At 44.8% G+C, this 13,441-nt stretch overlaps 1 protein-coding gene across 2 annotated transcripts in view; it reads left to right on the forward strand.

Annotated features, from left to right (window-relative positions):
* PTCHD1 (patched domain containing 1) overlaps window positions 1-13,441 on the forward strand; it is a 38,674-nt gene that overhangs the window by 4,668 nt on the left and 20,565 nt on the right. The window contains exon 2 of one of the 2 annotated variants that reach the window (XM_058825293.1): window positions 7,777-8,437. In XM_058825293.1, coding sequence (XP_058681276.1) covers window positions 7,777-8,437 — 661 coding nt within the window. The remainder of the gene's footprint in view (window positions 1-7,776; window positions 8,438-13,441) is intronic. The other variant, XM_058825294.1, reaches the window with a different exon arrangement.

Raw genomic sequence — 13,441 nt, forward strand, 5'->3', positions numbered from 1 at the left:
CTGTTAATGTGTGTGTTGGCACGGTCTGTCTGTGGTCCTCACGGATTTCCTCACTTACTTTGTACGTGTGAGGAAATTCGTGGAGGAAACAACCCTGTTTAGAAATAACCACGTTCCCTTGTCTGTGGTATTCCCAACTGCTTTGCTGTACAAACACGGCACACTTTAACCATTACTTCCAAAGTCGGGGGAAGGGGGTTGTGATTGAAAGCTGGGTCTGTTCCAATCCTGAATAACACAAGGTATCCATTTTTTAGAAACTTTTGGCTACTCCTGAATGCCTGGACACAGGCAGTCAGCTGTGGATCTAGCAATGGATGTAGTAGGTCTCCACCTTCTCAGGGTAGCTCGGGCACTAAAAACACTTCTTGAGAAACAGGCAATAGAACACACAGTGCATTCTGCTGAAAACAAAATAAAGGATGAAGTCATGTCTTTAGAGCAAGGCTGTAAGATGAGGGGAAGAGTCCTAATACAAGAAAAACAAGGGTGTGAAAGCAGCAGAAGTGCAAGCCTGTTGTCATAGCAGCACAATGCTGCAGGGCTAAAATGTATCTTATGCGAAAACAGATGAGAATTAAGATACGCAGGTAAGATCCAGGCACAGCCAAGGAAGAGGGAAGGTAAATAGCACGTTGCAAGGACAGTGTGGAAGTGTGTGCAGAAACCCCCCTGAGCTCCAGTGTCAGCAGCAGCTGCTCCTCCGAGTGATTCCTGCAGGCAAGAGGGTTTGGTCTCTCCCGCAGGCGCTGGGCAGCGCCTGGAGCAGAAGTCCTAAAGTTGCCTGTGCCTGGGAGGATGATCACATCCCCCTGGTGCCCACCACCCCTGGCCCTGCTCCAGTAGCACCAGCCAGGACAGGGCCCCTCTGCTCTCCCTCCTGCGTCACTCCATGGTGTGATGCTCCCTGCCAGCCAAGCAGCCCGTGCTCAGAATGCCCAGCATCCCGTGTTGCCTTGCCTTTCCTGCCTTGGAAGGTCAGACTTTGCTTCCCCTCTATCAAGCAGAACACATGGAGGACAGGTGTTTTCAATAGCTGGCTGGATGTGTTATGTGTGCTGGGGGATCACCCCTCAGGGAGAGCCCACAAGGAGGCCAGGGACATCTGTGCATCACAGCCACCGAGACCAGGCCACCCCCAGGCAGTGCCACAGGGCTGAGGGAGAGCTGCCAGGGCTCCCCACTGACCACACTTGTACTTCCTAAAAGCTGGGACAAGGCCCTGCCTTTAAATTGGGGTTTGCAGCCAGAGAACCCCCTCTTTCTTATTGAAAGACAGAAGGAGGAGCCGAGTTGTTAAGTGAGACCGTGGGCTGTGAACCTGCAGCTATTAAGGTTTCCCTGCAGCGCAGAAGGGGCTGTTCCTCAGGCTTCTGCTTGGCAAGAGCCCCCTGAGAAGCAGTACAAAGATGGAAGGGTGTTCATGGAGACATCTGAAGCGCATGGAGAAAGCCACCCGTGGTGGAACTGATGCAAGATCAGACAGAAGAGAGAAGTTTTGTTCTTTTTTCCCCATCATGAAAAATTGATCTTGTTGCCACACACCAGGCTGCGCAGAGAGGTTTCTGCTGCCCAGGTGTCCTGTCAGCCAGCAGCAGTCAGCCCAAAAAACAAGAGTGGGCTTCTCTCGGTGGAACAAATTCAGGCAGATTTACAAGGTGTCAGAATTAAGATGGTATTGACTAGAAAAGCTTCTCCACTTCAGATTAGAAAAGAAAAATCATTTCTAGCGATTTTCTGTAGCTACCAAGAAGACAGATGGAAATGTAAATGTACGCACATCTGCCGCTCCGAGCACTAATAGTTGTCCCTCAGTTGATGACTTGTAGTTGAACCATTTTTAGATTTTATTTTTCTGAAAATTGTTCGGAGAAAAGATAAATCCTTGTGGTTTAGACAGCTGAAAAAATTAGTTGCAAAAATAAATCCCGTGCATAATTAGTATCTTAGCATCTCTTCAGGAAACCTGATTGCAGGACTGAGAAAAAGAGCCAAACTACTCAGAGCAATCCTTGCTGCTTGCTCTCCAGCTGTGACTTCTAATGCTTATCCCGAGCCATTAGGATCTGTTGGCTTCCTCTGCTGGCTGTGTGCAGGCTCCTCATCCCTTACTAGGCTGGCATGGCCAGCAGGCCACTGCCACCACCCTCTCTGAACCCCTGCCCTGGACCCACAGTCTCGGACTGACAGCAGGGCACAGCCTGGCCAGGGGCTCCCTTGCCCTCCCTCTCTGCACCTTCTGATGAAAATGCACTCTTGAAGGTTTAATTCTGCCCCTATCTGCAGAACCCACAGTGGAGATTTTTTGTAAATTAAGCTGGAAGCTGTGCAAGTCTTTTCCCTCTCATAACCTTTTTACGTTTTGACTGAGGCCACCTCTTGATGTGAATAAAAAAGTACACTGCAAAGGTATGAAATGCCAGAGATTACTGAGATCATAGAAGAAGTGGAGAAATTTATAGCTATCCATTAAAGGCATTTTCTCCTCTTCATTTTCCTTGGCACAAGTTACCTGTAAAAATTACTAAAAGAGTAAACCAGCATCTCATAAAAATGAAGTGTATATTTTAAATTATTGTCTTCATCCTGCTTTCTAGTTTTTCAGTCTTGAATCCAAACAGTAATAAAATTTTAAACAGTAATAGGTAATGAGTTCAGAGCCTTCCCAGTCTTTCCACCATAATCATGAGTTTAGACAATTTTTTTCTTTTGTTTTTTTTTAATGAAAGCTGTGATTAAAAAAAAAAAAAAAAAGGCAATACTTCAGGCTCCAGGACTCAGAAACAACAGACTTGGTGGTGAAAATGACAGCAAAAATATTCTAAGAGTGGCAACACTGAAAAGCAAAGCTAATATTGGATTTGAACCATCAGATGGAGACTGCAAGACTAAATAAGTCAAATAATAGCAGCAACACCAAGGTAATACGGCTTTGCATACGTGCTCCTGAGAGTTAAACAGTCTGCCTGCCAGATCACTGGCAGTGCAGGAGGACATTCATATATCTAGCTAGTTTTGTCTCATTGGCCATTCATTGACTGTATGTCAAGCACAAAGTATAGTCAAGTCCTTACAATGAGTTATGTCCTCAATAAACACCACATATCACTGCTCAGCAGCAAAACCAAACATATCTTTGAGGTATATATGATAAGCAGGAGGTAGCTGTACACATCCTTATGATTAGAAATGGTGTCTGTGGCTGACCCAGCTTCCAGGAGAGTCAGGATGTGTTTTCATGAGCTAGGCATGGGAGCTTGTTAAAGACTGAATGGTCCCACTGCATTTTGCTGTGGCTGTCACTGTGGAGTTTCCCTGGGAGCAAAGCTGTGCCACCAGCAAGATGAGATCCAACTGGGACACTGGTGGTTGGGTCCTCATCCCCTTTGCCCACAGATTTGATCGGGGTAGGAAATTATGTAATATGAGTTTAAAGGATTTCTGGGATTGGACCATTGTGCAGATGAATCAGCAGTTTCTAACCCATCCCTGCTGGGAAGGGATCTGTTTCCTTCACAGGGAGGCTGCAGACTTCTTTGTTACCTGATTAAATTAACAAAATTCTGGAAATACCTTCTCACTTTTGAATTAAAGGATTTTTCGACAAAGCAAAGGGGTACAGGTTTTTCTCACCCCTTCTTGTAGCTTCCTGCACCTTTTGCAGGGACTTAAGAATAAAAACAAGCTTTCCTTTCTGTCCTGACCATACATCTCCAAGTACAACCTTTTGCCTTCAGGCTCAGCTTTGATGGCACTGCTGAAAGTTGTGCCAAGCTCAGTTCAGAGGAGAGCTGGCTCATAGAGCCCAGTGTGGGGCTTGGCCATCCCAGGGCCCCCAAACTGACCCTACTGAGGGGCTCTGGCTCCCAGCACCTGTCTTCCTGTGCTGGTGGCAGAGATAGGAGGACGACCAAAAATAAAACAGTTGGAAGAACTTCCAGCCATGGCTCTCAGGGCCTGGTGCAAATGGCATAGCCCAGGATAAGTGGAAGGATTTTTGCTTCCTGGCGTCCTCCTGGGCCCATGGACAGAACCAGCTGGCAGGGAAGTGCAAATTCACCACCTCTCATCTGTCAGCTGTGCCACAGGCTTAGACATGGCTTGGTGGGGAGGTGTGAGACCAGTACAGCCCTCACCTGGAGATATTTGCTGCAAGGGATTTGTCTCCGGGTTGAAACCATCATTCTTCTCTGTCTAAAATAAATAACCAAGGGAGCATGGGACTTAAAGTAAGCAAAGACCAAGACCAAGATGTTACCAAATGCAAATGACTAAAGACTAAGGGAAAACACTGTTCTAGAAATCTCTAAGGTGGTGCAGGACACAGAAATACCATTTTCAGAAGGGAGAGGGGAAGTCCAAGGAATGATCACTGTTTAAACAATGGCAGAAGGAAGAAGTGGATGTTATTATTTCGTGTCTGAACACTTTCAGTGTTATTATTTCATGTCTGAACACTTTCAGGGACTGTGTGCCACTGTGGTGAGGGAGCTTAGGTGGTGCTGTGCAGTTCTCACGCTGCAGTGCTCTGGCATCTCAGCAGTGAGCTGCTTTTTGGTTCCTTGCACTGTTAGCTAGCTGAAAAAGCTGGGAGTGATGAGCAAGCAGTGCATGTCTCCCTTCAAGAAGAACCATTCATTCAGATTTTGTTATTCCTTTAAATTTCCCTTTCTCCTAATAGGATCAGTAAGGAGAATAGCTGGCTCAGTGAGGATCTGGTAGCCAGTCATTTGTCCCAGGATTAGGTGCCAGGTTTATTCCAAGTTAAATGGTTACTTGCTATTAGAAACCTCTGCACTGAGTAGTGCAATATGCATTATGCATTAGCATATTGCTGATGTTGTCCCCATCACACAACAACCCTTACCATCAGACTGAAGTTTCGTGGGGGACCTCCTGGTGTACCATAGGTAAGCCAAACTGCAGACTGTGCAATCCTGTGAACTCACAGGATGTGCCCTTGTAAGCTCTTGGAGCTTCTGTTTTCTGTGGATGCCATTCACCCAGGGTTATGGCTGTGGCACAGCTGAATTCCCAGCATGGCAGCAGAGAGAAGAGTGCCATGGGACTGCAGCTCTCCTCAGGGAGGAGGCAGCACCCTGTGGCTCTCGGGCTGCCACAGGCAAGCAAAGGCAGAAAGGAGAGAGAGGCTGCACCATGCTGCAGCACACCCTGCCCTGCGCTGAGGCAGCAGAGGGCTTTCCTAGCATCAGGTCTGAAAAAAAGTGCAGATAAAGTGTTTGTCTTGAGAAGGGAAGTCTGGGTCAGAATTCCCAGTGCTGAATCCCTGGGCATGCTGGTGCAGTTCTCAGCACCCTTTGCTGGGATGGAGGGAATGGCAAGCTTTCCTCTTCTTTGGCTGTTTGCCGCCAATTTGAGACCAAACATTGTGGCCATTGGCAAAGCTCAGAATATATCTCATAGCTACTCTAAACTGCACAAGCTTGCAGCCAGCTCCAGGAGCTGCTCAGCTGCCAGGATGTGCCAGGACACAGAGCTGTCTGCCTGCTTCCCTGTGCTCCCCAAAGCCCCGTTTCTGAGAGGTGGGATGGGCAGCACCTGCTCCAGCCCAGCGCGGTCTCAGGAGCACCAGGCCACTGCTGCAGAACAAGCTCCTCTGCCTGGAATGATCATTTGCAAGAGGGAAGGAGTATTTTAGGTATGACATTTCGTTTCTAGCCTTTCACTAAAGATGAAGTAATATCACTAAAGATGAAGTAATAGATGAGGTTATTTTATAAGCTGAATATTAGAAGAAAGTGCTTCAGATGTGGAAGGAAGCAAATGCTGCAGTGAGGCAGGGTGGGTAAATAGTAACACACGCTGTTTGATAAAAGTTGCATGTCAGTTTAGTTTCTTCTGCTTTGTGTCACTCCATAGATCCTCTCTGAAGGAGTTGTATTGTGAATCTAATAAAGGCAGGAAATTCCTTCTATTCCTCCTGGTTTCCCTCAGCTGTGATCCTTTATGTCATGCCTTGTTTTATAGCTGTTGTCAATGAAAACAATTCAGTAGCTCCCACTGCAAAAAAATTAAAATCAGATATCTGTCTTTGATTTGGTAAATCAGGGCATTTTCCCCAAACTGTAGTCACATACAATAGAATTTGTACCCCAAAACAGCAGAACTTTGCAACTCCAAACTGAAAAGATGGGAAGTATTCTCCCATTTCTTTGTCATGTTTCTGCAAATATTTTATTTTGTTTTGCTTTAGAAGAAGTTGTGCAAAAGACTCTAAACTGTTGCACAAACAATTACATTTTTTCTCCTACCACAATGGAAAATTTTCCTTCTCACCATGGCCAGGTATCATGTTCTCACAGAACTATGAAAAAATTTGTTAGTTCAGTTCATTTCTCAAACTTATGTTCCTAATGTCAGTATTGAACTGTTATTTCTGTCAAAAAAATTAAAACTACTCAAAGGTGGAAAAATACACCCCCAAGCTGCTAGAGAAACAAGATGAGAATATAGGAATGTTGTAATCTTTGTCTGTATGATGTCACTTTATCCTGTGGAATGGAGGCAACATAACTAAATTTATACCCATCACAGAGTGTGCAATGGAATCACAAAACAATGAGGTTGATGGTACCATATAAATTAGGAGGGGGAAGGGTGGCTGGGTGGGCTGCTGCAAATAAGTCTCAAATACCACACAAAAGTCACTATGATACAGGGGGTTAGCCAGGATTATTAGGCATTTTTTCCTTTGCCCTCAGAAGAGTGTATAAGCTCTATTGCTCTCCTGTACACTATCTTCTATTTTTTAAACAGTGTTTATCATCAGACAGAATGATACACAATAGCAAATTCAATATTTTTTTTTAAACACTGTAACTCTAGCCTATTTGGGCTATTCTTTTGCCATATTTTATATTTCTTGTTTCTTCTATGTTGACTAAAATGGATTCAGAAAGGGTTACAAGAGTTTTCTGTATTTTTCAAGAAGAGGTGGTAATTTTTTCTGCCTTTCTCATGCTCAAAAAACTGAATATTTTGGGGATCAGAGCTCAGGCATGGCAAACTTGAGAAGAATGAGAAACAAAAAGGAAGGTACACTAAGACCTGCTACACCTAAATAACCTACAAACCCTAAAGTTAGGGGACCCTCACTAATTACCAGAACCTCTCAGAGAGAGCAAGGGAAAACCAGTGTCTGTCTCTGCCATTGCTTCCTGCTCTCAGACTGCTGAGGATTTGATGGGGGAAAGAGAGAGGAGAAAAGAGGGCAAATTAGTTTTTGCCAGATCTCTTTTCCCTGCTATGCCAATAGTCTCTATAGGTAGGACATGCAGCTGTGGTCTGTGCTGGTCCCCTGCACTGCCAGGCTGCCAGCACATCCTGCACGGGTGGCACACCTGGTCACGGTGCTCTTCTGCCTTCTGTACTTCAGGTTGATCTCTTGAGAGGGTAATTGGGCAATTCTGAGCACAACAGTGTCCCTGGACATGGTTGGGCTTTAGCTGGACCTGTTGAGTTTACTTATTTAGAGAGGCCAAACAGCAGCTGCATGTGGCCCGTATGCACATCACATTATGTCAGAGTTACCAGCAAAGGACACTGGGGAATAATACTGCTGATTTGATGCATGTTTCCTTTTTTTTTTTTTTTTTTTGCAATGAGTGTGCTATTAATACTGCAGTCACCAGAACTTTTGTTGTTGTTGCTTAGATCAATAGCAAAGGGACGGCGGTGAGGAGCTGCTGTGGTTCTGGCTGCTGCTGCACGAGATGAACTGGTGAATAACGTGTGTGATTTCTCTTTCCCTTGTAGTTGCACTCTGCAGTGACCAGGATCCAAGTTCAAAGACCTGGTTTCAATTACACGTTTGCCCATATATGTATCCTGAACAATGACAAGACATGCATAGTGGACGACATAGTGCATGTACTGGAGGAACTAAAGGCTGCTCGTTCTTCTAATCGAACTAATTTTGCAATCACTTACCCGATTACTCACTTAAAGGATGGCAGGGAAGTGTACAATGGGCATCAGCTCGGTGGGGTTACTGTGCACAGCAAGGACCGGGTGAAGTCTGCAGAAGCCATTCAGCTCACCTACTACTTGCAGGCAATCAACTCCCTGAATGACATGGTGGCAGAGAAGTGGGAGTCCATTTTTTGTGACACTGTTGAACTTTTCCAGAAATCCAACAGGAAAGTCAAAATGTACCCTTTCACTTCCTCTTCGCTGAAGGAGGATTTCCAGAAGACGAGCAGGGTGTCAGAACGCTACCTGATCACAAGCTTGGTCCTTGTGGTCACCTTGGCCATTCTCTGCTGCTCCATGCAGGATTGTGTCCGCAGCAAACCCTGGCTTGGCCTGCTGGGATTGCTGACAGTGACCCTTGCCACCCTGACTGCTGCTGGGATCATCAATCTCACTGGTGGGAAATACAATTCCACCTTCCTGGGAATCCCCTTCGTCATGTTAGGTAACTATCTCCTCTCTCTCTTTTGTGTGTTTGTGCCTCCCTGATGCATTTCCCAGCAAGCAGACAAGCATCACTGCATGGTTCCTGTTGTCTCATTCCTGCAGCACTGCCCCATGCCAAATCCACACTGCCTCTTTTCCTAAACAGTTTTTATGGTGCCTGGACATTAAAATCATGTCTGGGGCTCTAGTATGGCACAGCACAATGCTGTGGGATGTGGAGCCTGTGCAGTAGCAAGGAACTGCTACTGCAAGGCAAATGCTTTGCCTTTTGCAGTGAGGGAGCCCAGCTGCTCCTTCTCTGTGGATGTTTGATTCTGGTTTTGGAGGGAGACCTTTGCAGTGGTCCCCATGCACCACTGGCAGCATCAGCTGTGCTGGCAAATCAAAGGGCTGCCCATGTTGGGCATTTAGGGAGTGCTGGCTCCTTTGGAGACCAGAGTGATGCTGTCCTGGCTTGGCAGGTGTCTCCCTGTGGGATAAGAGTGGTAGTTGTTTCTGGGTTGCATTTCTCCAGCAGTCCTTGTGTTGGCTGAGCAAGTGTAGGGAGAGTTTCACAGCCCTGGGGTGAGAACTTTGGCAGCCCTGGTCAGGGATGGACCTGCAAGCTCAGTACCAGCACATCCCACGGCAGAGGGTTATGGAGGGAAGGGGCACTGGCTGCTCCCTGGCTCCTGTGCCAGCAGAGATATCCTTATCTCCCTGGGGTTTGTTCCACCTTCACTCACTGTGGAGTATGGAGTGGTTTCAGTTTGTTTTATTTTCATTGAGGGTAGGAAAGGAGAGGACAGCAGTCTGGCCATCTTGTTCCCAAACCAAAGTCAGAGCCCTCTCCTGCTGGCACCAGGGCATTTGTGGGAATTCTGCATATTGTACCCAAAGAGGCAGGAGGACTTCCCAGGAGACAAAACGAGAGCTCTGGAGAGTTCACAGCCTCTTTGTTTGTTTTTGGTTCATAACCAGTGTGAAAAGCTTTGTGCACTGTAGGTGTTTAATATGTCCTTGTTCACGCCATTATTCATTTGTGGAGAATAATACATGCATTGATTTGATCACAGCTTCCCCAGCTGAAAATCAGTGTTCAGTAATCCTTCAGGTTTCAAGTGTAAGAGTGTCTCCACTGACTTAGTCACATCATGTAGTGATATGACACGTTTTGAGCACAGCTATTTTTATATCCAGCACCAGGTTCCTGTGCTGTGCTGGTACTGTGGTGCTGCTGCACTGTGGTATTGTTTCACTTTAATTAAGGACTATGCTTCAGTGCATCACACTACCAGTCAACATACAGAATATATTCAGTGACAAACAGAATCCAGCTACATTACATCGGCTGTCATTTCCAGATGACATCCGTGAAAATTAAACTACATTGTAATCTAGAGGAAATGCAGTGCCAGAAAGTCAGAGTCAAAAGAAGGGTATCTTTCTAACCTGAGTCTCTGGGGTTTTTTGGTGGGTTTTTATGCCTATTCATGTATTATGAAATTCAATTCCTCAAACTAAGTAGGGTATATTAAGTGTAACTTTAGATAGGAGGGGATTTTCTGGTGTGTTACAAGAGTAGCAGAAAAGCAGTCTAAAGTCCAGACATATGAAGTGAAAGTACGTGAGAAAACTGACTCAAAAATATGAAATATTAGCTTTGTTTAGGGATCAAATATCTGCTCACTGGGACAACCTTTCAGATCTTTAATTTACTAGTAGTGACAATGCTGAGACTTGAAATCCTCAAAGACTTACAGATAACTATGAAAAGTTTCATATGTCTATTTTAGTGCTCCTTTAAGTGCCACGCTGTATAGTCAATTCTGCTTTTCTTTTAGGTTTTTTTTTCTTTTTCCTGATTTTTTTTTGCTCTTGCTTGGTTGAAGTATTCCACTCTTAAAAGGGCAGCTCAGGTCCCACTGTGAATGAGTCAAGGTAGAGCAGCCAAGTTCGTGTAAATCTTGCCCGCTTCCCCAGCTGCATAAAATCTCCCCAGGGATGGGAATATCAACAGGTGAACAGAAGGCTCTGAGAGCATTTTGGAGTTTTTAATGGGAACTGTTTTAAGCTGGCAGATAGCTAGAAAGGCAGGTTGGCCTTTTTTTTCTTCTTCTTTAAGTACAAAGGCAAGATTCATGTGTTTTGAGATGTATTTCATACCTAGATGTTGTTTTGCTTATAAAGGATGTTTTAAGGCAAGGCAACTGAAGGCTGGAGACACCCAGAGCCTCCATTACAGCCTGCTGAACTGCTTCCACTTAATTCCAGTGACCGTCAGATTAGATCATAGATTACCTGACCTTTAGAAAGCCAAAGGATTTCTGGCTAACGACATAGCCCTGTATCTATTACTCATAATCTCATGGCTAAAAGCAGAAATGAGATAGAAAAAATGATTACACCGGACACATTTCAGGCACAGCCCCTTTACTGGTATACATCATTAATGAAGTTTCCCTGGTTTACAGCAGCTGAGGATTTTTAACTTTTCATCAGCGTTGCGGAGGCGGGGGGACACTCTCCAGACATCATTTGACACAGGATGAGATTACATCTTTCATAACAAATAGTTTTCATCATGCACTCTGTCTCCTCCTTGGACCACTTCCTCCTGTGTTTCACTGCACAACCACTACAGCATTTGCATCATGTCTAACCTGAGTTCCCCTTTTGTGACTTAGCTGTCCTCCTTATTTATCCATTGCATCTGGAAAATAATTTATTTTCTTTGTCTTTGCATATTTGGTACCACTCTCACTTGCTCGGTCTTCTTCCTTTTCATCCCAGCTTTCCTCAGACTCACGCAGACTGTGTTTACCAGACTTCCAGCAATCTTCTTACTTTTGACCATTCCACATCTTCCATGGAGTGTGGTGCCTAAATCCAGGCACAGGATTCAGACTGAGGCTTTCAGCAGCACATAGAGTAGGAGGAGGATTTTTCACATCTTGCATATGGCACTGCTGTTCATACATCGCCATATGTCATTCATTTTTTTCTCAGCAGTATGAAATGGTTGGCATTTGGTTGGTGGTACATGGTAATTCACAGATTCTTCATGTCATTTTCTACCCTGTTTTCACAGCCATTTATTCCAAACAACATGCAGAAGTTTGCCCCTGTCCTTGCTGAATTATAGCTCGTTTATCTCTCACCATTTCTCCTCAATAAGTTTATCTGGAGACCATCACTGTCTCCAAGATGTATTAGCTGGTCAGCAATGTTTTGCAATTATCAACCTTTTCGTATTTTCAAGAATTACTTTCTGAATAGGTTGTCCAGTCACAAGCCCAGTCTAAAAATATAGGCAGTATGTCTGGAAAATAGTCTGATCAAAGTGCTTTGTAATACTTCTTCCATTCATCCTGTTTTCTTTGACATCCCTTATTCATCAGCCATTTCCAAGAACAAACAAGCTACAGTGAGGAGTACCAGCCTCTGTAGATGTTGAATCCTCAGCTTTTGCATCAATAGGGAATTAAAAAAGTTACTAAATTACCACAACTTACCAAATTACAGTCTTAGGCTGTGTAAGTGTAGGCAGCAGGAATATCTTTTGCCTGCTCCACCTGTTAAATATGACATGCCAGTTTAAACACGTCATACTCTGGTTTTAATCTTGGTAGTTTATTCTAATTTATTTTACTTTTCATTAAGGCAGATAATTGTAAGCCATCTTACAAAAGATGAGTCTGCATAGCCTGAGTTTGTCACTACTGTGATGACTTTAATGGTGAGGCAGGTTTCTTTCTTGTTGTCCCTGATTTCTAACTCAACGGCAAAAACTGAAGCTGGGAGAAATATTGCCAGAGACCCCCTTGCCCAGCAGATACTAAAGAGTGAAGGTTCTCTCTGGTGCCTGGAGGTCCAGCTGTGAGAGGCTGTGGCTGGGGCTGGCCTGAACCCCACTGATGGCTGTGGGGTGAGGCAGCAGAGTCCAGGCTGGCTGCAGCCACTCTTTTCTCTGGGATGTCTTGTCAAGTCAACTGGGAGCTGCTCTTCTCCAGTTATAGGTTAACACAGGTACTTCTAACCTGAAAGTGAAGCCTAAAACCTGGAAAAATTAGCAGGCTCCCACCATTTGTCTGGACATAGTATAAATTAGCTTATGTCTCTGTAGTTTTTTCAAATTGCCATCCACATCTATCAGTGTGCAAACAAGTAATTTAAGTACAAGTTTGCTGACATGTCTAGATCTTGTGAATACTTTGCCGAATTAGGGATGTTCATTTTTGACCACAAGAACAAAAAAAAAAAAAATTCTACAGTTAGGTTGTGTTTAAAATAGCTGATTTATAGTGTCAGCTGAAAAACAGAATTCAAATTCTGATTTCCTATTGCCTTCTTCATTAAAAACTACAGATGTTTGGTCTGGCACAGATGCTAATATATCCATCATAAGTTTCCCTTAGACATTTAATGCTGTTTAAAAACTGCCAAACCTTTAAAAATTATGTTTTCCTCAAAAACATCACAGCGTTACCAAACAAATCATTGGACAACAACCAGCGCTGTCTGAACAAGTTTTTGGCGTGACTTTTTTTCCCTTCCCAGAGGCAGAGTGGAAACCTAGGCACTCAAAAGAAAATTGCAACATAGCCTTTGCACTGCAAGCTAGCAATGTGTTTGCTGTTCCTTCAGAAATGGATACAGCTTACTCGGGGAGAAGTGTCTCTCTGCAGCTGCCAAGTTCATGAAAAGCATCGGCTCTGTGAAACCGCGCTGGAACGCCGGGCGCTGCCAGATATGGGCAGGGACACAGGGCCAACTCCCTGAGCTTATATTTAGCCTCCAGTGCTGGCAGGGGAAAGCCAGGTAGAAGTTATGAGAGTGGCTTCAGCATGTAGCACACTGTGAAAGGAAATTATAGGCAGCCGTGTGTGAAACTCAGCAAAAACGGGTAAATGAAAACCCCTTCTTACAACCCCCATGGCATCCCGCCCTGCAGCATGCCCCTTCTGGGATGAGAGAAAGGAAAAGCAGTCAGCAGAGAGATCCAGGGAGGGATGGGTGGGAA

This window comes from Ammospiza caudacuta, chromosome 2, assembly GCF_027887145.1.
Source record: "Ammospiza caudacuta isolate bAmmCau1 chromosome 2, bAmmCau1.pri, whole genome shotgun sequence".
Classification (NCBI taxonomy): Eukaryota; Metazoa; Chordata; class Aves; order Passeriformes; family Passerellidae; genus Ammospiza; species Ammospiza caudacuta.